General features: G+C 60.1%; 1 protein-coding gene across 2 annotated transcripts in view; it reads left to right on the top strand.

Annotated features, from left to right (window-relative positions):
- The first annotated feature begins 2,634 nt into the window (after positions 1 to 2,634).
- UCK2 (uridine-cytidine kinase 2) overlaps positions 2,635 to 26,838 on the top strand; it is a 33,921-nt gene continuing 9,717 nt past the window's right edge. For both annotated transcript variants that reach the window (XM_036234707.1, XM_016148568.2), the window contains exons 1-3: positions 2,635 to 2,803; positions 25,889 to 26,048; positions 26,735 to 26,831. In XM_036234707.1, the coding sequence (XP_036090600.1) occupies positions 2,705 to 2,803; positions 25,889 to 26,048; positions 26,735 to 26,831 (356 nt within the window). In that variant the 5' untranslated portion in view covers positions 2,635 to 2,704. The remainder of the gene's footprint in view (positions 2,804 to 25,888; positions 26,049 to 26,734; positions 26,832 to 26,838) is intronic.

Below are 26,838 nucleotides of genomic sequence, written 5' to 3'. Positions count from 1 at the left end.
TTCTAACTCTGGGTCTTATTGAAAAACGCTTCTCGATTTTTTTTTTTTCTTAGTGGGAGGGGAAGGAAGATGGCTTAAAAAATCACTTGATTCAGAATCCGCAGTGTAATTGCTACAGTTGGCTCAGACGCGATTTGAGCATCCTGAGCTATGGGGTTTGGTGACCGGGCTCCCAAGAGAGGATGACACAGCACAGGGAATAGCACAGCCATGCTTTACGGGGAGCAGGGGACAGAGTCCTCGTCGCAGTCGCTCCGGCTGGGATGTCCTCAGTGACTTAAATGGACACAGCACCTTAGGAGCAGGCGAGCCAGCCCTAGGGGCACGAAAGAGCGAAAATGCCGCAAAGTGGAAACAGTTCAGGGTACGGCCGGGAGTCCTCTGCCTCCCCGTTACGGACAGCTTTTGCTTTTCCAAAGCATTTTTTCACTCTCGCAGAGGTCAGACATTATTACTAATTGGGGTGCAGAGAAGTGTAATGAGTTAGCTAAGTTGACAGGTCGGTTCAACTAGTTAACAGACACGCACACACAAGAACTAGATGTAGACAGTTACTTCGAATGCCAGAAAAAAGGAAGCATTCCGACGAAATAAGCGTGCTGACCACGTAAGTACAATCTGGGGAACACCACGTTTCCTTCCAAGATGGTGGAAGTGAAGTTTACTCGTTGGCACTGTCTCATCTCGTCCATGTTTGTTCATTCGTTTGTTTGAGCGATCCGTCCTTGATGCCGCCGTCTCGCGGCGGGCCGTTGCGCCCGGCGGCCTTGGGAAGGCAGGAATGAGACCGGGCATCTCTTCATTCACGTAATAAATATTTACTAAGGCCCTATTATGTGCCAGAAACTGTCCTCGGTGCCGGGGATATAGTAATTAAAAACAAGCAAACAACAAAAGCAAACAACGTTCCGGCCCGTTGAGAGTAAGCCACTTAAAACTAACAAAGCCAAGGGGAGCGGAGAGCGCGCGCCGTGAAGACGTGTGCGGGCCCGGCAGGCGATAGCGTGAAAACGCAAGCGTGGCCGTTACTGTGACATCTTCCCACGTCATACGTGAAATTTTAAAATATTGTGGGGAGGGGGTAGGAAGAAGGAAAGGGGGAAAGGGGGGAGTTCACGGGGGCGGCGTTCATTCAGGCTCCTCTTCTTCTCTTCTGCTTATATCCCACTAGCTACGGGTCCCTCGAGTTTCAAAATCCGGCAGGCCCCGTCTCGGGCTGTGAGGAGCGCTGCAGAAGCTCTCCAGGTCGTCAGGTGTCTTCGGCGGAGGAAGCAGCTGAGGGCAGAGGCCCGCTCAGGGGTCGGCTGGGACCCGGCCGCCCCACTGCCCTTCCGAGGGCCCTCCCGGACGCCTGCCGATCCCGCCCTAGTTTCCTGCCCGAGCTTACGTGGAGTTGGTTTTGGATGGTGGCCTGAAATATTTCAAAAGTGAAAAGAACATTTGTGTTTTCTAATACTCTTAATTTTTTTTAGTAATTTTTTTTTTCAAAATGATTCTGAATTTACGGTACTTTACTGAGTTTTCAAACAGAATGCCACTGACTCAAGCCGCCTTGCAGACAGCGGGGCCAGGTTCACAGGCGCCCGCTGGCCTTGCTGGCCTGGTGTCCCCTGTGCCCCGGAGACTTTTAGGGGCCTTTTCTCTGCGAACACTTCTGCAAGGCGCAGCCGGTGCCAGGCACTCGTGTAAGACCTTGGGAAATAGTAATTCATTTATCACAGCCCCAAGGGGACGTCGTCGCTGTGATTCTCCCTTTAACAGGCCGGGGCCCCGCGGCGCGGTGAGGAGGCGCACTTGGCTCGGGGCTGCCGGAGAGCAGACATCTGGCCCCAGGGCTGGACCGCTCCGAGCCACCAGCCACCGACGCTGCCTGCCCAGCCGCCCCGGCGGGCCACCTCTGCAAAGCGCTCAGCCAAGCCGCGAAAGGGTCCACGCGGCACTAAGTGTGACGCTGATGTCTCCGCGAAGCCTCACTCTGCGGGGACCTCGGCGTTTGCGGTTTCCAGCTGACGCTGGGCGGGAGGGCGCCCCTCACACCGGCCGGCCCTTCGCTAGCGGGTCGCCTGTTGAGGGTGGCGTTTGGGGGTTTCCGAGAGAGGAAACGTTCAAAGCCAGCGGCTGACATGTTATTTTGGCCACCAGCAAAGGAAAATTATCCTCATTTTCAGAAAATGCAGTCTTTAGCCCGGATAACGGGCAAATGACATTAACTCTTTGTTTGGTCGTAATCCCCCGAGCCGGTTCCGATCGTGCTGCTCAGACCCGCGGCACCCCCTCCGCGACCCGGTGCTCCCGCCGCGTGTGGGACGGGCGGCGGCGCGCGGGGTGAGCACGCGGCGCTCCCGCCGCCCCTCCCGGGGCGCGCCCGGGGCCGCGGGCGGGGCGGGCCGGGCTCGCACCTCTCCGGGCGCGGGCGGGCGGCGGGCGGGGCGCGGGCCGGCGCGGCGGCGAATAGCAGCGCGCCGCCGGCCGGATTGGAGCCGCCGCGTCACGCCGCCGGCGCGGGATGTGAGCGGGCCGCGCGGCGCGCAGAGGCAGCGCTGGCTCCTGGGACGCGGCCCGACGCGGGCTGCGGAGGGCCGTCGCCTCGGCTGCCTCCCGGGCTGCGTTCTTCGCGGCGGCGCGGCGCGGGGCGCCGGGGCGGGCGGCGAGCGGGGAGCGCGCGTCCGCGCGCACGGGCCGCGGAGGCGGGGCGGCGCGAGCCATGGCCGGGGACAGCGAGCAGACCCTGCAGGACCAGCAGCAGCCCGGCGGCGGCGAGCCCTTCCTGATCGGCGTCAGCGGGGGCACGGCCAGCGGCAAGGTACGCGGGGCGCGCGGGGCCGGCGGGGCGCGCGGGGCCGTGTCGGCCGCAGCGGCCACCGCGTGGCCCGCGCGCTCGCTGCTGGCTGCGCTCCAGCGCCGAGCGTCCGGCGCGGACTCGGGGCGCCGGGGGTCTGCCGTGCCGGCCACCGACCGCAGGGCCTTCTCCCCGCCCCCGCCCCCCACGCCGGTAACTCGTGGCCGGGATGTGGGGGAGGGGCGGAGGGCGCGGATGCTTATTGTTTCGCAAGTCCGCTGTTGGGGAGAGGGCTGTGAGCGGGGTCCCCAACGAGTCCCCGGCGCTCCCTGTCCCCGCGGCCGCGTGGATGCCGAGAGCGCGGCGAGCCGGGACCCGGGGGGCGCCTGCGAGAGCGCGCGGGGCGCGTCCGGGGCAGGGGAGCCCCGCTCGGGCTGGACGCGCGCGGGCTGGGATCGCAGGGCTTTCCGGGTGAAAGCCCGAGGTGCGGGGGGCCCCGTGAGATGAGTGAGCACAGTCGCGCTTTCCTTGTCGCCGCGGAAACGTGGCAGGCGTCCCTGAGAAAGTTCCCTGGCCCCGTGCTCCAGGGCGCCCGGGCGGAGCGCGCCGGCACGCCGGGAAGGGTCCCCCCGCGGGCGACCGGCGCCCCCGCAGCCCGCTCTCTTTGTTCATCCGCGAGGAGAGACCGGGAGTGCGCCCCGCTCACCCCTGCCTTCCCTGCAGGTGGAGCAGGGCGGAGCCCTCCCAGAGGCTGCTTCCTCCGCTCCCCTAACTCCCCCCGAGGCGCGGCCGCCCTCGCCCCGGCCGTGCAGTCGCCTGCGGCGTGGCCCGGGGCGCCCGCGGGGTGGGCGCTGCGCGCCGGGCGGCGGCCGGGACGGTGCCCGCAGGCAGGACAGGGGCGCGCGGAGGCGGCCGGCGCCATGCGGAGCCGCCACGAGGTCTGCGCCCGGAGCGGGCGCGCGGTGGCCCCTCCTCCACGTCGCCTCCACGGGTTCCCCTCCAGGTGGGGACGGCCGGCGCTGGGGGACTTCCGTTTCGATTAAATTATCCGGTCCCCAGCTCCCAGGGCGAGCAGTCTGCCTACTTTTAGGTCCCAAAAGCTGATGCCGCATTTACCCTGGTCGAATGCATTTTTTTTTCTTTAACATCTTTACGTGTTCTTTACTAGTAGTTCTAAGCAAAACCAGGCGCCCGCTCACCCGGTTAGCTTTACGGGTCTTTTAGAATTATTCTCACCCTCTTCTTCCCGTAGCATATTCATGTCGCATGGGACTTTGGGGGTGGGGGGCGGGGGGGGGGGTGTTCCCACCGCTCCTGGCACCATTGTGTCTGCTGTAAAGTTGGGGCCAGATGTTAAGCCGAGGGCCAGTTCCCCTCTGGAGAAGCAGACTTAAGCCGAAAGGTGTGTGTAGCCTTTAGAAACAAAATGACCTTGGTGATCATCTAAATAATTTAGTCACTATGGAGGCGGAAGCCGACGCCAGGAGGTGAAGGGAGTCCCTTCTCCTGGCCTGTGCTCCTCAGTGGTCAGGGTTCTCAGTCTGTGCTCTGCCTGTGACTTCAGTGACTGACCGAAGCCCGCCAGCCAGAATGGGGCAGGGGACTAACTCTGGTCTGGTCCCCGATTCTCATCAGGGGAGATGGACACTCCCAAGGAACTGCTCCGGGCCGTTGTTAAAGCCCGTTTTACATTTTCAGCATTGAACAGTACTTTGTCATTGTTTGTTTCTTTTATAATTTTTTAATTTAAACAAGTGCAAAGGAGCCTCAGACTTCTGAAATTCCATATTGTCAGTTAGCTGCAATTACATCGCGATTCCGTCGTCAGAGTCCTCAGTACTTTTCCGCTAAGGAATTCAGAGTTTCTCTCTTTTGCTTCTTCCTTTCCCTTTCTGAGGATCCGCAGTGTCACCAAACTGGACCTCAGGCCTGACTAGTGCCGCGCAGGTGTGTCCGGCAGCCGGGCCAGCCAGCCCCGCCCCTGGTGTTTGTTACAGGTGGGCCTGTTAAAGGCATCTCAGAGCAGGCAGGGGACCCAAGAGCATCATCAAAAGTGACAACTTTAGAGGCAGCAGGACCCGCACAGCTTCCGGACTCAAATGCGTAGTCTTACCGCTTGTCCATGAGAAGGAAAATGTGTCCAGAGCCTGTATCTGGTGGCAGAGCCAGTGCCAGACTGGTGCCCCTCACTCCCGGCCCCCGCCGCCTCGCCCCAGGACCGACTCGGGCTTGCGGGGACGAGCTTCAGCTTGGGAAGGGGCTACTTGGAAAGGCCGCAGGCTGGTTTCCGAGGTGTTTGACGGGAGATGGGGGTGTAGGTTGCGTGGTTCCCCCTAGGCCAACGGCACAGACCCTGGCTGTCCCCCCAGCCCCCAGCCCTGCACGCCCCCGCCGCACACACCAGGGGAAAACGGCTCCCTGTTCAGCTTCTCTCGAGAGCTCTAATTTGTCTCAATGTTGTGGCTGCCCTGAGCGCAAGTGTTTTATCTCAGACTAAATTATTTTGGTTGGAGAAGGCAAAAATATTGAGTGCTGCTCCGCAGATCACATTTTTAAGGTTTGTTTTATAAACGAAGATAAATTAGACCTTTTGAGTAAGCTCTGCTAGGCTGACATGGCAAATTGTTGTTAAAAACCTTTTTCAACTTGTGCTGGGTTGAGAATTATTCTGATCTACGTGAAAACACAGATTCTCATCTCTCCTAAGGGCGGGGTGAGAGACAGCGAGAGGCCCCGGGGTGGGGGGACAGCTGGGGTGGGGGGTCAGCGCAGCTCGGGGGCGGCTCGGCCTGCCTGTGTTTCCCTGGCCTCGGCTGCCATTCCTCCCCCGTCTTTGCCGTCGTGGCCTCCATGAATTCCTCGACCAGCGTGGAACAGCTTCCCGCCCGCTCCTCTCTCCACGGCCACCAGAGTGGGCTTCCTTGGCTGTAGCTTGACCGTGCCACTGTCCTGTCTGGAAACCTGGGATGACTCCCCATGGCGCAGACTACAGGTCAAACATTTCCGCCCGAGCAGGTCCCCTGGATTTCCACCCGGGCAGGTCCCCTGGCCCCCCCCCACCCCCGTGTGGCCGCAGAGTTATTTTCCCACACTCGTCCCCGCCCCCAGAGCCACCCGCACGCAGCCTCGCTGTGTGGCTGCTTTCGCTGGCGCCGTCCCCTGCGGCCCTGTCGCTGGAGTGGCCTCCTAACCTGGCAAGCCTCGGCCTGCTCCGGCTTCCTCCGGGGATCGTGGCGCCCCTTTGCGTCTCGAGTGCCGCCTTTCGCCGCGTGCTGGGGGTGGTTTGTCGACGGCCTTCCGTGCTGCGGTAGCAGTCCCAAGCGCCCCGTTTATCCGTGCCTTTGCGCCCACGCGGGGCTTGCCGTCGAGCCGGCGTTTGTCGAGCTGCTTAGGCAGACTGTCGTTTATAGTCACCCTTTTCCTTTTTGATGCATGAGGCTCTTTGAATCAGGATTGGAAGCCGCAGACGAAACCATGTGTAACTGTGACTCGCGTGACAGTGACCCGAAACGCAGAGGCCCTGAACCCTGATACATCGGGGCCTCGTGTCTACTTAGCATGTGCTCAACGGGCGTCTGCTGAATGAGCGTCGCTGGGCGGAGCGCTGTGCCGCGCGCCCAGGCGGAGGGGAGGCGGGACACGGGGAGGTGTGAGGGACGTCACCGGCAGCGTTTCAGAGCGGAAGCCGCGGAAGGCTGTGGCCGCCAAGCCCGTGTAGCATTCCGGCATTCCGCGGTCTGTCCCCTGCGGATGGACGGCACTGGGAGCAAGGCTTGGGAGGGAGGACTTTCGCCTTGAGGTCACATGGCTAGGAAGCGGCAGAACCTGGACTGGAATTCACATTTTCTCTTGATTGAACTTTCTCTACGAGCAGTGACTCGTGTTCAGAGGTATTTTTAGGGAGGTTGGTGTGACCGTGTCTGAGGGGACATTGCAGTCCCCCCTGAGGTGTGGGCTGCCGGCTCAGCTCCATCGTGAGTCAGCATCTGCTTTGGGAACTCCCCGCGCTGTGCCTGGAACCACCCCCATCTGGCAGGCCGCGCGCCCCGCACCCCCCTCCCGTGGGGCCTCCCAGAACCACGGGACCGGCTCGGGCCGTCTGCTCTGCCCTTAGAGCTGGCGTCCTGCGCTCTCTGCCACCCCGAACCGCCGCCGTGGCCACCAAGGCCTGGTTGATCTGGCCCTGCCGACCTGCCACGCCCACCGCTGGCCGCTCTGCATGGTGCCCCCTGCCCGGTGCCCCCTGCCGGGGCGGCTTCCTGCCGTGCGCCCCGCCGGACGGGCTCCTGTCCGCTTGTCGTGCCAGCGGCCGGCACGGTGGACGGCACAGTGGACGGAGGACTCGAGCCTCCGCTAGCTCCTCTCCTGCCGCCGCCCCCGCCTGCGGCCGGCTGCTGCCCCCTTCATTCCCGGTGTGGGCGTCTGATCCTGCTGCCCAGTCTGGGGTCCCCTGCCTCCCTCCCGCTCACGCCCCGCAGTGCTGCCGTCTGCCTGAGGTGGTCGTTTCTTCGTTGAGTCTGGCTTTTAGGAGGGTCTGTGACGCAGACAGATCGGATTTGGGACGTTCGCTGCTGGAGACCTTGACCTGTCTTGCTGGTGGGCCCTGAGATGGTGATACTTACCTGCTCGGGACCTCACACGTGGGTCTCAGCTTCTTAAATCCGTAAAAGAGGTCGGAGGGCGTGCTTTTAGGGTGCATGCGTGTGAGCGCTTTCTTGTCTACAAAGCCATGTTTTGTATGGTTTTAAATCATTCAAGCATTTGATCATCTTTTTACTGTAATGTGTCATATATGTATATACAATTATGTAACCATAATCCACATATCTAATTTTAAAGCACAAAAATAGGAATTATGAAAGAATGAGAAAATGAAATAAACACCTAAAAATTGTGGTTTCTTTAACGGTATAAAGCCTTTTGAGTCTTACAAACTTTTTTTTTTTTGGTGACGAAAGGATGTTTTGTTTTTTTAAATCTTGTTTTATACATAGGAATTTAGGGACCTTCGATGATGTGGGTGATATTAGTCTTGGGGATCATATGAGGCTGAAGCTTTGATTCTAAGTTTAGTCTTTTGAATCTTAATTTCATGACCATCATATTTGAAAAAAATTACCCCCTAAAAGGATCCAGGGTCGAGAAACTCATCATTTGTAGGGTATGCGAAAGCACGACAGTCCCCTCCCTTAATAAAGCTGTTGTCAGAAACCAGCTAGAAAATGTGCACCTTCCCCGTTGCCCGTCGGGGGTTATTGCCAGCCAAGGCGCTGCGGGTCAAGCTTTTCACCCCGAAGACTGGAAACCCAGAGTGACCTGCCGGGAACGTTGGCGGGTTTGTACCCGCTCTGTGCGCGGGGCCTGGGGCCACCAGTAGTTTGTGGCTACAGTTGCTTGGCAGTGGAAACGTTGTTGAACATCTTTCTAGCAGATAATTTGATCGTTAATTTTAATGCACCCGTTTTCTTTCAACGCCATGTAAAATAGCAAGTAGAACTTTATTTTTGAAAGCGAAATGTTCCCAAGCCAACAAGTAACTGCAAAGTCTACGTGAAGATAAAGAGAAAAATGTAAGATTTTCTGAAAGACGAAGGTGTAACGGTTTTTAGGTATTGACAGGAAACACTAACCAGTATTGAGTTCACATGCACGCAGAAAAGCTGAAGTCTAATGTAAAAGCTAGTCACACAGAGATGGCCAAAGGAGTCACAGCCCTAAGCTGCCAACACACCGTTCAACACAATTGTCCGAATCTAAAAAATCACGGGAAGCTTGGGATTTTAGGCCCCTTGTCAGCAGTAAGTCATTTCATTCTGCATCTGGTTGTGAAATGAGTTGCACAAGCTTTGAGAATTCGAAATGATTGGCAGAGGGTGATAATTCTTTAAAAAAAAAAAAAGTCTGCTTTGCCACATGGCTATTAAAAATGATCTTTCCATAACATAGGTTTTTTTTTCTTTAAAAAAGCAGTTACTTCCACGTGGTTACCCCCTGGGAAACTGCAGGGGAAGTGTCAGGAGGAGCCTCTCGTACCTGGAGTGCCTTTTCTTGCTGTCCTGTGGGTCCCCACCCTCCCCTTTGGAAGCGCAGTGTTAGTGACAGAAGGTTCTGCCACGCGCCCTCTGTGTGACTTCCGGCACATCTCCGTAGGGCTCTGTAAGTTTTGCCTGGTCCGTGGTGGAACCGTTAGAATTTGGGGTGTGTAGTTGAGGTAGGGTTGTGCCTCTTGATTGCTTTTATCAGTCTGTAAGTATGCCGTCTGGTCTGACATTTGGCCATTTTTTTTCTCAGCCGAGGGCTGTTTTCATGTCTCAGCAAATAGCCTCTTTGCTCTTGCCCGTCTTCTAGGAAGTCCAAAGCACTGGAGACCTGTCGCATCTAGATTGCTTCTGACTAGCCCCGCAGTGCAGGGCAAGTGCTCTCTCTGCCGTGTGCAGGTCGGGAGTCTCTCTCAGGCTAGTGAGAGAGAGCCCCCCAGGAGAACGAGGTGCTGAGAATGTTGGCTTGTGATTCTCGACTATGGTCTTCAAACGTTTGCATCTACAACTGCTAAGAGCGTTTTAGAAAATGCTTTACCCATGGCATGTTTATGACATCAATTTCGTCCATCATGAGTAAAGACTTGCAAAGGATGTAATTTCTGACTTATAAATACTGACGTTTTAAAGTAACTTTCATCCTTATAAATGTATCAGATAGGGTCTGCTTACTGATGATTTCACCTACTGCCATCCATGTACGAATAGATGAATAAGCCCTTATTTGAGTCAGAAATGTTCATTTTTCATTTTTCTCCTTGAAATCACATTTCGATGTGACTCCTCCCCCCAAAAAAAATGTTAATTTCATTTATTTTTATGCTCGAAAATTTTTTCTCCATCATTCTGTCATTCTTCTGCTACAAAAATTTGCACATGGGGATGATTTTCATAAGTCTCTTGAGTTTTCATTTCTTTTGGATTGCATTACCGTCATAGCGTAAATACTCAAAACGAGAGAATACATTTTGGTGAGTCATTAAACATAAAAGGTAGAATTTTGTTGGAAAGCAACTCGACGAGCTAGATGGAGTTCTCCTACCTAAGACATCATGTACCGGAGGATCATCGTTAATGCTAGAGTAGGTTTTTTGTGCATGTGGGTGTACACTTTGCAAAACCGTGCCGGCCATAAGTAGGTGGCTGTGGAAGGCCTTTTGCTGTTTCAAGATCTCTCAGTTTTTACCTTTCAAGGGATACATCAGAACCAGATGTATTTTTATGGGCCAATCAGCTTGCCTCTAGCCTTCTTTTAATTTTGTTGTAGGTAGAAAACTGGAAACCTCCAGACTCGTAAAAAGAGGATGTGCCACCCAGTCGCTGAGTCAGCGCTGGCGTTTCGGGTCACCGTGCTGCTTGGCGTGGGTGGGGGCACCCCGGGGTGCCAGCCCGGCCTCACCGGTCGCGTCCTGGGTGTCTGCGTGGCCGTCCATGGAAAGACGGCCCTCGGCCCTGAGCGGTCCCTGGTTCTGTCGCTGGCCTGGTGCGCCCCGAGCTGGCTGTGCTCACTCGCGCACCGAGCACCCCCGGAACCCACTTCCCATCCTGCACAGGGTGCTTTGGTGGCATTTGCAATCTTTCAGTGGCGTTCTGAAAGGCTGGCACCCTCTGCCGTCTGCCGGCGTGCGCCGCCCCTGGACCTCGGGAGTCCTGGGTCGCCGCAGGCTCGCGCTCACGCCGCCGCTGCCGGAGGCTAACGCAGGGTCTGAAACCGCGCCGGTTCCCGGTAAATGTTTGTCGAGCAGCCGGATGTCAACGACCCTTCCCTCACACCCCTGACGCCTGCCCCTGGCTCCGTAACAGGGATCTGGACGTGCCCAGCGTTTAAGGTCTGGTCCCCTCCGACCTGCTCAGCCGGCAGCCTGCCCCGGCTCGCGGGGCGGCAGCTTCGGGCCTCAGCCTGGGGGCGGCTCTTGACTGCTCCCCGTCGCTGTGTCCAGCGCGTTGAGAAATGTGGTCAGCTCCGCCTCTCGCCCCGCCGTCCGCTGCGGACACTTTTCACCTCCCGCCCTGCCCAGGCCGCCGTCACCTCTCCGCCGGGTCGTTGCTGTCACCTCCAGCTCATTTCTCTTCCGCCCTGTGCTTACGGAGCCTGTTCTCATCACGGCGGCCAGCGAGCCGGTCAGAGCGAGGCTGGCGGGTCCCGTCCCTGCTCTGCTCCACGCCCTGGGCAGCTTCCTGCTCGCCCCCGAGGCCCGCAGACGGGCCTCCGGCTCTTCATTCCGGGGACTCCCCCCGCCCCCCGCCCCAGAGGTCAGCGTGCTCAGCCCTCGCCGGCGCCCTAGTCAGAACCGCACACAGTACGCGCTCGGATACGCGTCCAGCAGGTGGTGCAGGCGTGTGCCGCTTGGCGAGGCGGCCTCTTCCATGCTGCTCCTCAGCCTCCCCGCCTGCTCGCCGGGGCTCCCACTGGGAGACGTGGGGAGCTGTGCCTCTGCCGTTCACACCTGTACCTCCTCTTGGGGTCCCGTCGTGTGGGCGGGCTTGCTGGCACCTCGCCGGCCACCCAGCTTGGTGTGGGCACACATGCTAGACAGCTTAGGTGCCCACTGAATGGTGCTTTCAAATAACAGCTGCAGAGTGACCTTAACGTCTCGCTGTCCTGTTCTTCCTGGGGAAGTCGATGATCTTTTTAAAAAAACAAAAACAAAAAAAAAACAAAAACAAAAAACTAAGTGCTATTGGTAGGAACTGGATCTTTACCTCAAGACATGCACGGGGAGTAGGTCTCTCAAATAGTTATCTTGCCGGTTTGAGGCGGGCGGGGTCATCGCCTTGAGAGGGGAGCGGCCCAGGCCCTGGGCGGCCCCACTGAGCGCGGGCTTCGCAGTGTGGGTGCCTGGCTCGGCCTGGCGTGGGATGCGGGGCCGAGTTTGGTGTGACTCGTAGGGGATGGGCTGTGTCCTCATTGAATTAGGCTCAACAAGGGTGCTCTCCAAAGCCTTGCTATACGTGTCACCCCAAAACACTGTTCTCCTTCTGACAGTGCAGACGACCTGTAATTACACGTATGGCAAGCGTTAGTTTCTGCTGTAAAACAGAGATCTGAGGTGCTGCCGTTGCAAACGTTTTCTCTTGCTGACAGAGGAAATGAGGAGACCCTGTGGCGGACACAGTGACGGTCTTTCCCGTTCTGGTCAGCTGACAGAGGGGTTGGCGATGAGCCGACGTTCTGAGCAGGACCAGCCCTCGGAACGCGGGGCTGAACCGGGGGCCGGGTGGCCTCTCCCCTCTGGCGGCTCCCGGCTTGGCATTCCTGCCAACAGGTGTGTCGGCATGGGCGTGACATTCACGGAAGCAGCTGCGGCAGGAATGGCCTTGCGTCAGGAATGGCCTCGCGTCAGCCAAGGGTTTCTCAGGGCGTGTGTCTGCTCCGGGGCCTGTTGGTTGTCTGAGGGAGCTTCATCCAGAATTTCTTCAGAAGTCAGGCTTGGTGAGGAGATTGGCTAAGAGACCTGACATTTTGGGGCATCTCCTGGGGACCTGTTAATTTTTTTTTTTTTTTGCGGTAATGACACGCTCTTGCGATTAGTCCGTTTTTCTCCGCCTTTGCAGAGAAAGTGAGCATGGGGAAGTGGAGGGAGCAGAATGTCGGGCGCCAGGCAGCATTTGAACGAGAGCCAGTGAGCCGCTTCCTGGGAGGACGTGCCGGCCGCGCCCCGCCGGGCGGACCGCAGGAGCCAGCCGAGCGCGTCCCCTGCCCGCTGGTCCCTGCGGGGCCTGGGCGGGAGTCTCGCCGGGGCCTGAGCCTTTCGGGGGTGACCGAGCCGAGCGCCTCGCCCCCTCCCTCAGGCCACGGCCGCCCCGAGGTGCCCGGCAAAGGCTTTCCTGCTTGCGCCCTGCGGCCTCCTTGCCGCCCGCTTCTCACCAGGCTCGGGAGCCAACGGCGTCCGGGCGCGGTGACGCCGGTGGCCACGTGGTGCCCGCTCCTCTGTCCGGATCACTCATCGCCTCCCCGTCTGTCCCCGGAAGGAAGGTCGCGTCTTCCACCTGCTGTTCTTCAGCAAATATTTACCGATTTCCTACGGAGTGGCAGGCCCTCCGTGCGCGGGGACACCGCGCAGCCCCCGCCGGGCCGCCTGGCCACCTTCCTCATCGCGCTCTTCCTCTCGGGGTGGGGACAGACCCTTGCGCGCGGATATGGCCCTTTCTGCATGAATGTCGCCCGTCTTGAGAAACACTTTTTTTCCCCTCCGTGACACCTTGGGGACCATGTCCCTTGGGATGTGGCATTGTCTTAGCTGTGCAACACTAAACAGGATCTGAGGTGGTTCTGCTCGAGCGAAAGGTCCGTCGCCCCGAGGCCTGGGCCCGGTCGCGGCCTCGGCAGCGCCCTGGGGAGGGAGGCGCCCCCATGGCCCCCACATTCTGTTTCTCGCCGGAACGTGCCATCTCTGCCAAGGGAGGCGAGGTCACTGAATTCCAAGGAAGCGCCTTAGTTGCAGTTTGGAGCCTTTTTGTTTTCGACTGTGATCTTTTCCTGGTTCCTGTAATTGTGTCGATGAGGACAAAGCGAGCTCGGACATTTCTGCGTAATTGACATTGTGTCACGACGTTTGGGACGTGGTCAAGTCGTGTCTCTCCTCTCCCCTGACCCCCAGCGAGGGATTCCCAGCAGGGCAGGGCTCGGGGCAGGGGGGTCAGAGGGGCTGTCGCCTCTCGAAACTGTGTCGGATTTACTGAGGGGACATTGTGCTGGGGGCGCGTCCCATCCAGGGGCCACCACGGGGACAGTGGGGAGCCCTTTTTGATGTGGTGTAACACGCTCTCCGTCTCAGGCTGCCAGCGTCCTGGAAGCTCGCTGGTTTAGAGGCAGAAATGTGTTTTTCTGGTCCTAGAAAGTGAGGCGGGTGTGCCCGGCGCTGCAGAGGGGGAGGTTTGGGCCTGTCTCGTCGGAGCCCAGGGCTGCTCGCTAATTGGGTGGCCGTGCGGGCTCAGCCTGTAATACGTGGGCACCTGTTCGGATTAAATAAACATGCCGAAATACCAAATATTTATATTTTTAAAAGCAGGCCAAGTCTTATGTCTGCCCGCCACATCCAGCGAGTTCTCCTCGCGCGCCGCCCCCTCCCGCCGGGAGCATGCGGAGGGTCCTTCTCCGGGAGGCGCCTGAGTCAGCACGAGCGCATCGTCTGCCTCGGCTTCACGCCTCCCTCCCCCAATGCCATCGCTCACCAGACGCGTTTTTACAGACGATTTTCCCCCCTTTCTTTCCCTGCTCTGCTCGGCGCTGACGCTCTGTGAAAATGACGGGCGGCGCTTTGTCGGGGGCCTGAGCTGGCCAGGTGCGTGGCCAGGTGCGTGGCCAGGTGCGTGGCCAGGTGTGTGGCCAGGTGCGTGGCCAGGTGCGTGGCCAGGTGTGGGCACCCTGCAGTTCCACCTTTGCCCTCGCTACGCCCTAGCCGTGGCCCCCTGCTTGAGAATTTTGCAGCTGGGGACGCACGAGGGCATTAGCTTCCTGGGTGCCCTTGACTTCCCCGAGCACGAGGCTCTGGGTGCAGGCCCGGGGCTGTCGGGGCGTCCGTTCGCGGGAGCAGGCATCCTTCGTTACTTGAACGTAAAGATATCATCTTTGAAAGTTTCTCCCTTCACGGGTTTGGCTTCCTGGCTGCCGACTCTCTCGGCCTGTCATGCTCTGGGAGGTGTGGAGGTTCGGGTCCCATTCCTGCCTCCCTTCATTTTGGGGTTCCAGCTGTGGGAGGCAGAGTGGGTTCTGGTCCGGCTTCCCCAGGCCTGAGAAAGCCTACACCAGTCCACGCAGGAACAATGGGCTTGGCCTTTAAAGCCACCACTGCCCCAGGGAGGGGCAGGGAGCAAGCGGGGTCTGGTCCTGGGATGCGAGTGAGCTGGTTCAGGTGGCTCCCACGCAGCCCGTGGGAGAGGAAGCTTTGGTTGACCTGATGTCTGAGACGGCGGGGGCGGGGGGCAGGCAGTTGGGCACCCCCCGCGCAGCTGTGCGGCTGCGGGCGGGCAGCCTCAGCCGTGACTCGAGGCCCCGCCCAGCCCCGACCACAGCTCCATTCTTCACGTCAGACTGCACGTTGCCAACTCGGCCTCCTAAAAGTCTGCATTTCCCTGGGCTCACGTCCGGTTTGTCTGACCCGCTCCGCTCCCCGCCTTGCCCCCCCCCCCCGGCCGTCTCTAGGCCGTAAACAACGCTGCGCCTCCCTCCCCAGGCCTCACACGCTCTGCTGCCACCGTTTTCCCTACAGAGCTCGACCACTTACTGTAGGAGAACATAATGGGGAAGGTTTCAAGTGGGTTTGAGAAGCTACGTTGTCCCCCTTCTGAAGGTGGCGTTAATAGCTCGCGGGGCACCCCGTACACGGGGACCCCGAAAAGAGAAGGGACAGGTCTCTAGAGGGGAATGTGATGGCGGCCACGTTTTTCCCAGCCTGGGCCAGTCGGTCAGTGGTGCAGAGAGAGTGTCTGCCGGGCGGCGTTTTTTTTTTCCCCCTTTTGGACCGTCCGGTCCTGCCTTAGAGGGATGGACAGCTGTGAAATGCGCGAGAGGACGTCCGTTCTCTCCGGAGTGGCCCGCGACTGGCGGGGCGCGGCCAGCCCTCTTGGGGGGGCCGCAGCCTCCGTTCGGGAGGCCAGTGCCGCGAGGAGTCGGGCGTTCTGACTTCATTCCACAAACGCCTGCTCCTCATCCCCGTCTGAACCTCCGCTCGTTTTGCAGCGGAGACGTCCCGAAGTCGGGTGCCTCGACGTCGCAGACTCCGTTTTCCTTGCTCAGAACAGCTAACGGTGAACACGCTGCAGCAGACGCGGAGGGCGCCGTGGCGGGAAGCAAAACTGGTTTCATGTACCTGCCGCCACCTCCCAGTTTTTGCATTTTCGTGAGCGCCGACGGAAGCTTAGTCAGCCGAATCGCACGGCCCAGGATTTCTGTTGCCGTCTAGACGTGTACGGGCCAGTAGCACACATGCTTTGGGAGCCTGCGTCGGCGGCGTGCCGGGAAGCAGGGCCGGCTGTGACGGGGAGCGGCAGGTGCCTGCACGGCCGGCCGTTGGGAGGGGACGGAGCTGTGCAGTAGCACCGCCGGCCTGGGCGGGGAGACCGCACACTCACCTCCCTGTCCTGGCCGGCTCGGAGCCCTGGGCCGGAGGCGCAGAGCGGAGACGGGAGACCGCGTCTGCTTTCTGCCCGTCCTCTGGGCAAGGCGACGGGCCTCGCCACGTCATCTCTGTCAAGCGGAGGGTGTCTGTGGCACCCAGGGCTGGAGAGGATGAAGTATGAGCATACTGTAGGTATGACAGTGTTTTCACACTGTAAGGAGCCGTCCGGGGCAAAGCGATATGCGCCTTCCCGGGCAGAGGGATTCTATGTTAGATGTTACAAACGTGTTGCGTGTTGTATAACGTGTGTAACCATCCCCACTCACAATAGATGATGAGACTGAGGCCCAGACGTCGGCCCCTTCTCCGAGCTCACACGGCTCTTCAAAGGCGTGGCCAGTACCTGAAGCTGCTCTTTGAAACTCGATTTCTTTCTATTGAGCCGACAGGGCCATCAAAGCTGGCCAGGCCGGCACCCCGCTCGCTCCCGGCCGCGGCGTTGCTGCGGGGCTGGGGGCTGTGTTAAGGCCGCCGCTCTGAGGCCTCGGGGGCTGTCTTGTTCGCCAGCGTGCTTGGCTGGGCAGCGGGAAGCATGAGTCGTGTCCTCGCTTGGCCTCTGTGCGTCCCCTGCTGGGCTGCTTTCTGTCGCTCGTGGCAGGTCTAATAACTGTGTTTTGAAGAATGAAAGAGATAACGACAGCTCACTGAGTTGTGACACTTAGGGCACAGGCACTGGTGGACTGTGACTAGATCTGACAGAGGCCGCGTGCGCCACGTGCGCCTCGGACTTCCTGGGACAGGTGTTCCACGGGGGCGCCGTCCTCCCTCCGTCCCCCGCTGACGGGGTTGGGGGCACCGGGCGGAGGCCGGCACCCGTGGCAGCCCCGGGCTTCCCGGAGGCGGAGGCCCCTCCGGCCCAGAGCCGGCACCGTCCTCCTGCGCTGCCTGAGCTGGTTCGCCAGCTGGTCACTCATGCCCCCTGGTCACTCGCCGCCTGCCCGCTGGGCCCAGATCTCTGAGTCTGCCGCTGCGTTTCCGCCCTACACCCCATCCTATGAGAGGACCGACCGGACTGAACGGCGAGGACGTCTCGCCGCGACTGGAGCGCGGGACACGGGTGACGAGCCGGCCCGCGGGCCCGCGAGGAGGGGCGTGCCGCGTCCAGGGTGGCCGTCTAGGGTGGCCGTTCGGGCGCGGCCCTCGCCTGCCCCTGGCCCCCGCGTGTCCCGGAGAACACGCTGCACGGGCCGTTTTCCGGGGCTGGAGTGAGGGGCGCGGGCTCCGGAGACAGGGCTTCCGTGGCCCCGAGGACCGGCTCCCCTTCCTGCTCCAGGTTCGTAATTGCCGCAGGTCGCCCGCATTTCGCCAGCAGCGTGTGGGGGTCAGTCAGCGCGACGCCGGCAGCTATACCGGGGGCCCACACGTGGGACAGTGGGTTCCCAAGCACCTCCGCAGTCGTGCGCTGCTGGGCGACGGTGCGTCTGTGACTCGGGGGGGCCGCTCGTACAGAAGGAAGCGCTCGTTTCAAGCCGGCGCCTTCCGCGGGTTACAGGGGTGTTGTCGCCGGCCCCGGGCGCGGACAGAGCGCGCTCGCCGTCGGTCGGTGTGCCGGGGTGCCGGCTGTTCGTAGTGGGCCCCAGGGGCCATCGGGTGCTTCCGAATTCTGGTTTGCAGACAGTTCGGTCCGTGCCAAGGACAATGTTCTCCGACATGTGCACAGAAAGCGCAGTGCCGTGCGTCGGTTCCGCGGCGGATTTGCATGCAGCACAGAAATGTCGAGTCACTTATTTTCAGTGCTTCCTGCCTCGTCTTTCTAACAACCAGGTGAGGGGCCCCGCCCGCCGGCTCCTGGATGCGCCGCCTGCATCTCTGCGTCTTTTGGCTTGTGTCGTGGTCAGGGGCCCATGAGAGAACAGGAAACCACGGGGTCTGCCGCGCCCCGCCCCAGTGACGATGCCGTGGCCTCCCCGGGGCACACGGCCTTTCCTTTTCGCTGTTGTTCTGAAGGAAGGTAAATAGGCTGGTTTTTTTTTTTTTTTTTAAATAGCATTTCAGAAACAAATGTCGTTTTGTCACCTTTACAAGTGTCAGTAACGTGGACGTGGGGCTTTAGGTTGGCACTCTGTCCGCGCAAGCCTTCTCATTTAGTGTATTAGAAAATTCACACCACATAAAGAAGAAAAATGTGGGTTTTCCTTTCTTCACGCAGATGTAACCACTGCTCAGACTGCTGTTTCCTCTGAGCTCCGATGCGCGTACGGCCGTGGAGCCGCCTTTGTTTTGGGGCAGAATTGAGAAAATAGTTTTGTGTCTCAGTTTTTTTACGTTTAACGAACCTGAGCGTCTTCCCACATCACCAGATGTGCCTCGCCGACGGGACTCGGTGGCCGTGGTGCATTCTGTGGGCGGCGAGCCAGGGTCGACTTACCGAGCCCGGCCCCTCCTTCTCGATGGTGTGGGTCGTCATCGACTTTTTTGCACTGATGGACATCTTCCTGCATTTTTCTGCTCCTTCTTAATTATTTCCTTAGAACAAATCCCTGGAAGTTGAGTTATTGATTAAAAGGATGAACGTTGCTCGTGCCCTCGCCAGGCCGGCGGGCAGAGCCTGGGTGCTTGCCGTCGGCACCTCCGTGAGCAGGTTCCCGGCACGGCTGGGTCCCAGACGCAGGGAGCCGTGGGCCGGCATCGCGCCGGGCCCCACCCCCACGCCCGGCAGCGCGGGGCCCGCGCAGCAAAACTGGGCGAACCCTCCTTCCTGACGTTTTTCCTCTCGCTTTCCCAGGGAGGGGCGGGAGGACCAGTGGTCTCCCTCCCAGGCCCTTTGCAGGTTCCGGTGTTTCTCGTGCCAAGGGGTAGACCTGTGCCGCGTTGTCGTTTTTGGGGCCTCTCTCACACGAGGGGAGCCACCGGCCATTCCTTGCGCTTCCGTGGGAAGCGGCTCACGGCGCCCGCCACGGAGGTCGCATGCACACAGCTCCGTCACAGCCAGCGACCCCGTGAGGGAGCTCGGGCCCTGGCGGGGACGGCGAGCCAGGAAACGGGGCCGCGGTGGCCCCAGCGCACAGACCGGACTCTCGTTCTGTGACGATGTGAGGCCGAGCCCGATGCGCCCGCCCACCCAGCACGGGGACCGGAGTCTCGACCCTGACCATTACTTGGTGTGGGGCTTGGCCGGTGTGGGCCTGGGGAGAGGATTGGGCGGGGCGGGGAGCAAGGGCCATGAGTGCAGGGAGCAGTCTCTGAAGTCTTCCCGGAGGAGGAAGCCCGCTCCGGGGACGAGGTGGCGTGCTGTGCCCTCGGCGTGCACCGGGGCGGAAGGCCGACGTTGGTCACCAGCGACGGCAGCTGCTGGTGTGTCCTCGTCTGTCGGGGAGGGAATCGGTGTCCATACCTGAGAAGAGGGTTATAGGGCAGGGTCTCCCCCTTCCCTCCCGCCACGGGTCGCGGTTTCGGGTGCTCCTTTTGGGTACTCTGAGGCTGGACCAGGACGTCTCTGCCTGAGAAATGTGACATCGGCGGAGTCTGCTTTCGTGGCGGGCTTGGCGCCGGGGAGAGGTGTGCAGGATGGACGAGATAAGACCCTTGCCCTCCACGCGTGTGGCTCAGTGGCAGACAGGAGAGCGGTCACGTAAACGCGTGCTTTCGCTTTTTTTATTTTGGTAAAAATATGCATAACGTAGAGGCCACTCGTTCTGAAAGTGGGTGGCGGTCATGTGCTGGGCAGCACCCTCACTTTGTGCGGCCGTCACCGCCGACCCCGTCCAGAGCCTGCCTCATCTCCAGCTTAAACGCTCAGGCATTTCCCCTCCCCCAGCCCCTGGCCGCCACCGTGCACTTCCTGTCTGCGATGAACCGCCTGCCCTGGGGACCTCATGTGAGTGGAATCGTACGGGATCCGTCCTTTGTGACTGGCTTATTTCACTTGGCTTAGTTCTTGAAAAACCACGTCAAGGTCCACCGATGTCGCAGCAGGTGTCAGAACGTCCTTCCTTTCTAGGGGTGAAGAGACCCCGGTGGGGGGCGGACCACACTTGGTTTATCCGTTCGGCTGTCGGTACCCGCCCCGTTTGGCCTTCGTTTCCTCAGGATGCGTGCCGAGCATCTGTTCATGTGCTCGTCGGCCATGTACGCACATTCTCGGGAGAGACGCCTGTGCCAGGGCTTTGCTCGTGTTCACATCCGGTTTCTTTTGGTGGCGCCGTCAGAGTTCGTGTGTATTCTGGGCATCGCTCCCTTGTCGGATGCGCGATTTGGCGGAACTTTCTCCCATTCTTTCCTCGTCTTCCCCTTTTCCCCCTTCCCCCCCACTGTTCAGGTTGCCTTCTCCCTGGCGCCGATAGCGCCACCGATGCCCCGACGTTCCTAATCCCGATGCCGTCCGCCTCCTGCACTCCCGTTGCTGCCTGCGCTTTCGGCGCCCGGTCCGAGCCCCTGCCGGGTGTGTGCTGAGCATCTTTCCTCAGTGGTTTGGTTTCAGTTCTGACGTCGCGACCTGCGTGTCACTTCAGCTGATTTCCGCGTGCTGTGTCACGTGGGGATCCGGCCTCTTTTTTTTTTTTTTTTTTTTTTTTTTTTTGCACGTGTAGACGGCTGGGTCTCCCACCCAGTGCGCATTGTTGAAAGACAGTTGGAGTTTACGAAAGAAGGTGCTTAGCCGCTGCTCACAGGAGTTACCGCGCCTCGGTCTCTGGCAAGAGGCCTCTTTCCGAATGACTGGGGAGGAGGTTGGAGCCTCTCACTCCGTTGTGGACAGGCGGCCCCTACCGGAAGGCGGCTCAAGGGAACGTTCTGTGTGCCGTTTGCTAGAAATGTGCGGGAGCCGTTTCAGCCGATGCTGGGAGTGAGGGGTTAGGAAGGTAGGATGAGAAACAGGGGTGTTTAATGCGCTCCCCGATTCTTTCTTCAGTCACATACGCATTTGCAGAAGGCTCGTTTGGACTGAGATTCCCCTTTGGCCTTCGGTTTGTGGTCTTTTTTGTTGTTGGTGGTAGGAAGAACCAGGATTTCACACCCCTCACGGAATACCCCCCGGGGGGTGTTTTAAGGAACGACTACTTTGCCAATGGCCGTGGCCTTGGACATGCTCCTGGGTTGCTACAGATTTGGGCTCTTAGCGGGGTGCCGCGGGCCCTGGTCTGCAGTGTGCGTGCAGCTGTGGGCCGGGGGGCGGCAGACCGGGCCAGCGTCTCCTTCCGGGGAATTCCAGAGGGACCAGCCGCAGGCCCTTCTGCGACCCTGTGCGTGTGCACAGGAAGCTCCTCACGGCCCGCGGCGCCGAAGCTCATTTCCGTTCCGTTGGTGCCTCCGCGCTCCTCGGCGTCTGGGCCCCTGCAGGGTTCGGGGTGCAGCCAGCTGCTGGATTGGTGCCCTCTTGTGGCCCACCTTTGACCTGGTGGGGATCTTGGGAGTGGAAGGCAAAGAAAAGCGAGAGGGACCCTCGGGAGAAGACAGACGCAGGCGATTTGTTCTCAGTTGCTGCACGTCACAGTCTTCTAAGGATCCGTTGATTTAAAAAGTCACAAGCATCATCAATTTAGCGACACAGATAGACGTTTTCTGCAGGAAACATCGCCTTAAAGTAAAAAGACAGTTAAGTGCAAAGAATGTTTATGATACAAAGGAGAAACGACCATTTTCTTGATATAGAAAGAGCTTTTATAAAGCAATTTGAAAAAACTAATGCCTCAGCAGAAACGTGAGGACGGGGTATCAGTGGACCGGTTGCGGAAAAAGCAGCAGAAAGCCTTGAGGCGTGTGGAAGGCGTTTCCCCTCGTCTCAGGTAGACAGCACCAAGTCCGAGGGCGCTCGGGCGAGAGGGGCAGGTGCGTGGGGGCCGTCGGCGGCGTCTGGGCTGGCATACGGGAATTCCCCAAAATGCAGACTCCCGGCCCTCGCAGACCCAGGACTAGAAATTCACCCTACACGTATAGACACAGACCCACGCGTAACGTTTATTTTAGAAAAAGTTGGGCGCCGTTTAAACGCCCATCGGTGAAGGAGCAGCCTGGTTCTTTCAGACAAGGCGTACGAGGGAGCAGAGGTGGCCTCAGTGAGCCGCGGGACCGCCTCCCTCACACCGCACGAGCCGGCGGCGGTCCAGACGGCATTGTGTTGGAGCTGGCGTGCGGGGCGTTTACGCGCACTCAGGGGTTCTTTGCGGTGACCACCTCTGGGAGGACGTGCGGGACAGTGAACACAGAAGTTCAGCTTGGGTTTTAGTCCACCAAGACCCGACGGACCAGGACAAAGGACAGAACTCTTCCGCTAGAGAGGATGGGCGCGACTGAGTTAGAGTTAAAAGCTTCCTGATACACTGTTTCGGGGAAATGCCTGCACGGATGGAACCGTGAGCGGCCTTAGGGAAGAGAGTCATTCTAATGAACCTGTGTCTTGTGGCAACTCCGTGTCTTAGTGCATATTAGCCCATGCGTGGCCATCATTCCTCAGAGCCGATAAGGACAGGGACAGTTGAGAGCTCAGGTGGCCTGAGAGATAACGGGTAGGGTGTGGTGGGGTCGGAGCGAAGCCAGCCTGATTGTGAAGGGCCCGTATTTCGCCCTTTGGAACTTCGTGGCAATTGGGTGATTTCGTCCACCTTGCTTGTTTTCTTTTTGTCTGTCGTTTTGTTTTGTTTTGTTTTGTTTGTTTAATCTGGCTTGCTCAGAAGTTTATTGGGCATTGCGATCAAAAGGCAGAAGCTGCCATGAAGGGCCCTTCTGTGCATCCACAGCCTCGTCCTAGCTACTCATCTCGAAGACCCCCGAGCACGTCGCCGGATCTGAGCATCTTGGTCACCACGGAATCGGTAGATCAAGTGCAGTGTAGTGTTTTCGAGTAGAGTCGAAGTCTTTAAAAATCGGTAAAGCGCGTTCAGCGTGTGTGATAATTATTAACCAGGATGTTTGACAAAGTAGACACTCCCGTGTTCCAATGAACAATAGTTTACTCTCAGAGTAACCTGGTCTGCGTCCCCTCGGGGGTTCCTCTATTTATTTTTAGATTCCACAGGAGTTCGGGCGCGTAGGGGGAGGCGGCGAGCGAGGCACACACCGCGCTCTAGGCACGCGTACCGACTGGGCGTGAACGCTTCCAAACACCTTTCGATAGTCGGGGTTGGGTGGGGGTCGCGGAAGGGCAGGGCGGAGCCACACGGGCCGTGTGCTGTTGAGTCCATGTGTGTTCCCACGGCGGCTTGCGGTTCGGACTGATGGGCCGAGAGTCCGGCAGGCACGTGGTGTCCTCCTTTATCTATTCATTTTTTTTAAGACGGGGATGTCAGCTTCCCTTTTGTGAGCCAGAGGGACGCCAGGTCCTGGGCCATGCTTTCTGTCACAGGCACGGGTCTCTGCTCGGGCGGCGAGTGGGCGGCTTTCGGTCCACCTCGGCCGAAGGCGCCCTCGTCTTGCGGGACAAGCGGCTCAGCTCCCCGGGTCTCGCCATCTCAGCAGGGAGGAAACGGACCTGGGCCTCACGTGGGCGCACGAGGCAGTAAGAACGGACCGTCCAGGCCTCCCCTTTGCTTCTGCCGTACGGAGAGGGCTCCAGAGCCAGCGGTCGGCCCGATGCAGGCGGTGTGTGTGTGTGTGTGTGTGTGTGTGTGTTGCCTTTTGCGTGTGTCCTGGGGGAGGGCAAAGACGTGACCACACAGTTCATGTCGAGGCTCGGAACCAGCATGAGGAGGCTGAAATCCATCGGCGTTCTGTCCCGAGTCACTAGAATCCGGCGGCAAAGCTGGTGCCACCACCAGAGCAGAGCAGGTCCCGTCCTGCCTTCATTTGGTGGCAGCTGCTCGCCCGGCTGCAGATGGACTGGAACTTGGCTTCCTGGGAACAGTGTGGGAGCATGTGCACGCACACCCACGCACACACACACATGCACGCACGCACGCACAAACGCACGCACACACGCACACATGCACGCACGCACACACGCACACATGCACACACGCACACACGCACACATGCACACACACACGCACACACACACCCGCGCACGCACACACCCACACATGCACGCACACACGCACACACACGCACACATGCACACACACCCACACCCACACATACACGCACGCACGCACACACATGTGTGCACGCACACCCACGCATGCATGCACACACGCACACATGCACGCACCCACGCACGCACACACCCACGCATGACGCACACACGCACGCACACACACACCCACGCACGCACGCACGCACACACGCACGCGCACGCACACCCCCGCACGCACACACCCACACATGCACGCACACACATCCACCCACGCACACGCACACACACGCACGCACGCACACATGCACGCACACACATCCACCCACGCACACACACACGCACCCACATGCACGCGCACACGCACACCCGCGCACGCACACACCCACACATGCACGCACACGCACACACGCACACACGCACACCCACACATGACGCACACACGCACACACACACGCACACACACACACCCACGCATGCACACACACGTGCGCACGCACGCCCCTTTCCGTTTGGTTAGGTGGTGTGGAAGGGCCCCGGCGGTTTCGTTTCCGACCGGTTCGCCGCCTTCCAGTGCCCCCGTCACGCTCACCCACGTTGCTCACGCGGTCACAGCCACGGCGTGCACGTGGTCACGTTCTTTCTTCCGCTTCCTCGTCCGCCCGTGGACTGTGGCTGTTCAGACCAGACCGGTGGCTTCCTCCCTCTGGTCCCGCAGCCTCAGGGCCCGCGGGAGGCCCCTTGGTGGGGCTCCGAAGTGTCGTGGGTGGCGCGGCCCTTTGCCTGTCCTTCTGCGCGGTGCACGTTGGTCTGGGGACACGCGCCAGCAGCCCTCCCAGGGGCCTGGCTTCGCCGCTCCGAGCTGTCCAGCAGCGAGGAGCGGGGGCGGAGGGCCCTGCACGTAGCACTCGATCAGAGATGCCGGGCTGGACGGAGGGTCTTCAGGGACGGATCCGGGAGGGCACCCGCCCTGGAGTAGCACAGCGAGCAGATGTCAGGGCCACTGCCCGCGTGACGGTCACTTTAGAGCAACGTACTTTGCGTTGCGACATGGGAACCGTTGGACACGGCCAGCCGGAGGGCCTGCTGGCCAGCTGCCCACGGCTCTGGGGCTTCCTGGACAGGAAGTGGCTCTGAGGACGGGCCCGGCACGCCGCTCAGCACATGCAGGGGGCGGGCCCGCTCGCGAAGCCTGACGTCGGGTGTCCCCGAATCGCTAGGCATTCTTCAGCCCCCCAAGCTCCTGGCTTCTGACAGCTGGGTTCTCCTGATCATAATCCAGATTCAGGCTCCAGATGCCTTGAACAAGGGTGTGTGTGTGTGTGTGTGTGTGCGCGCGTGTGTGTGTGCGTGCGTGCTTTTAGTTTTTTGATATACAGATCGCTTGCCTACCTGTAGTTATGTGAGAAATTCTATGAAAGTTCACATAAATGTTGACTTAGCTGTGCGACAGGACGAGGCGGGGCTTTGTTTCCGAGCACCCCGGCTCCATGGGGGGAGCGTTTCTGTGAACGGGCCGCCTGCTGTGCCCTGAGGGTGGCGGGCCCGTGGCGGGGGCCTGGCACCAGGGCCACCCCAGAAGCGGGCGAAGCCGGCCTCGGCCTTGCTGCCGGCAGCAGGGCTCTGAGCCGTGGTGTCGGATCTGCCTGGACGAGGAGACGTGGCTGAGTGGCGCCCGCGGGTGCCCGGCGCCGCCCCCGGCCCGCCTTCCGTGTGTCCGAGCTGGGTCACGAGCAGGCAGGGGAGGTTCACGGCGCCTTTTAGTAGCGGCTTCGGGAGAGGCTGGGTGGAAGAGGAAGTGGACGGGACTCCCCCGTCCCCACGCCCACGCCAGAGGAAGGGGACCCCGGCTTCCCTCCGGGCAGGCGCGTCCTCCCCTCGGCCTCCCAGCCATCGTCCGAGCTGGCGCCTTCGGGCTCCGCCTGCCGGGGTCTCGTCCGCGGGGCAGCGTGGCGGCTCGCGCCCCTGGCCGCCCCCGTCACCCCTCGCCACCCCCTCTCTCCCGCAGTCTTCCGTGTGTGCCAAGATCGTGCAGCTGCTGGGGCAGCACGAGGTGGACCACCACCAGAAGAAGGTGGTCATCCTGAGCCAGGACAGCTTCTACCGCGTGCTCACCGCAGAGCAGAAGGCCAAAGCTCTGAAGGGCCAGTTCAACTTCGACCACCCGGGTGAGTTGGGCTTTGGGGGGGAACAAAGGGGGGGTCCCAGCTGACTGCCCCGTCTGAGGCGCGGAGGGCCGACAGGTGCCAGCATGCAGAGCGGGCTCCGTGAGCACCGACAGGCTCTGCGTCCTGCCCGAGGGTGACCTGTGCGAGCCTGTCACTGGTGGGGGCCAGACGCAGGAGAGAACTCACCCAGCGGCTTCTCCGGCCGCGATCGGGAGCGGCCGGGCGGCTCAGGCGAGGGTGTGGCTCGTGCTCCCCTCGCTGGCGGGCCCGGGTGGCCCCTGGCCTGCACCCCGGCCCGTGCTGGCGGAGGGAGGGGTGGACCCAGAGCTGTGGGAACCGGAGCCCGTGGGTGCGGCACCATGCCCTGGTCCCAGGGCTCCCTCCCAGTCCCCATGTGACCGTCCCAGCACAGCAGCTGAGCTGGAGGGCGGAGAGCGGGTCGGAGGCCGGGGAAGCACCGTCGGGGGAGGAAAAGGAAATCCACCCCACAGCTACTCGCCCGCCCCGAGACGCGGAATTGGCTTTCTGCTTTGGGTGGAAACCTGGCTTTTTTGGCAGGCGGAGACCTGCCTCCCTAGGGTGTGACGTGCCTGCAGAAGACGCAGACTTGTAGGGATCCCCTGTGCATGGCGGCAGCAGAAATCATCTTAAAATCAAGAAACCCTTTAACACTCTGATTTCTCCAGATGCCTTTGACAATGAACTCATCTTCAAAACACTCAAAGAGATCATCGCGGGGAAAACAGTCCAGATCCCCGTGTATGACTTCGTCTCCCATTCCCGGTGAGTG

The sequence above is a fragment of the Rousettus aegyptiacus genome, unplaced genomic scaffold, assembly GCF_014176215.1.
Source record: "Rousettus aegyptiacus isolate mRouAeg1 unplaced genomic scaffold, mRouAeg1.p scaffold_m13_p_17, whole genome shotgun sequence".
NCBI classification, from domain to species: Eukaryota; Metazoa; Chordata; class Mammalia; order Chiroptera; family Pteropodidae; genus Rousettus; species Rousettus aegyptiacus.
This window is presented reverse-complemented; position numbering and strand designations above follow the sequence as displayed.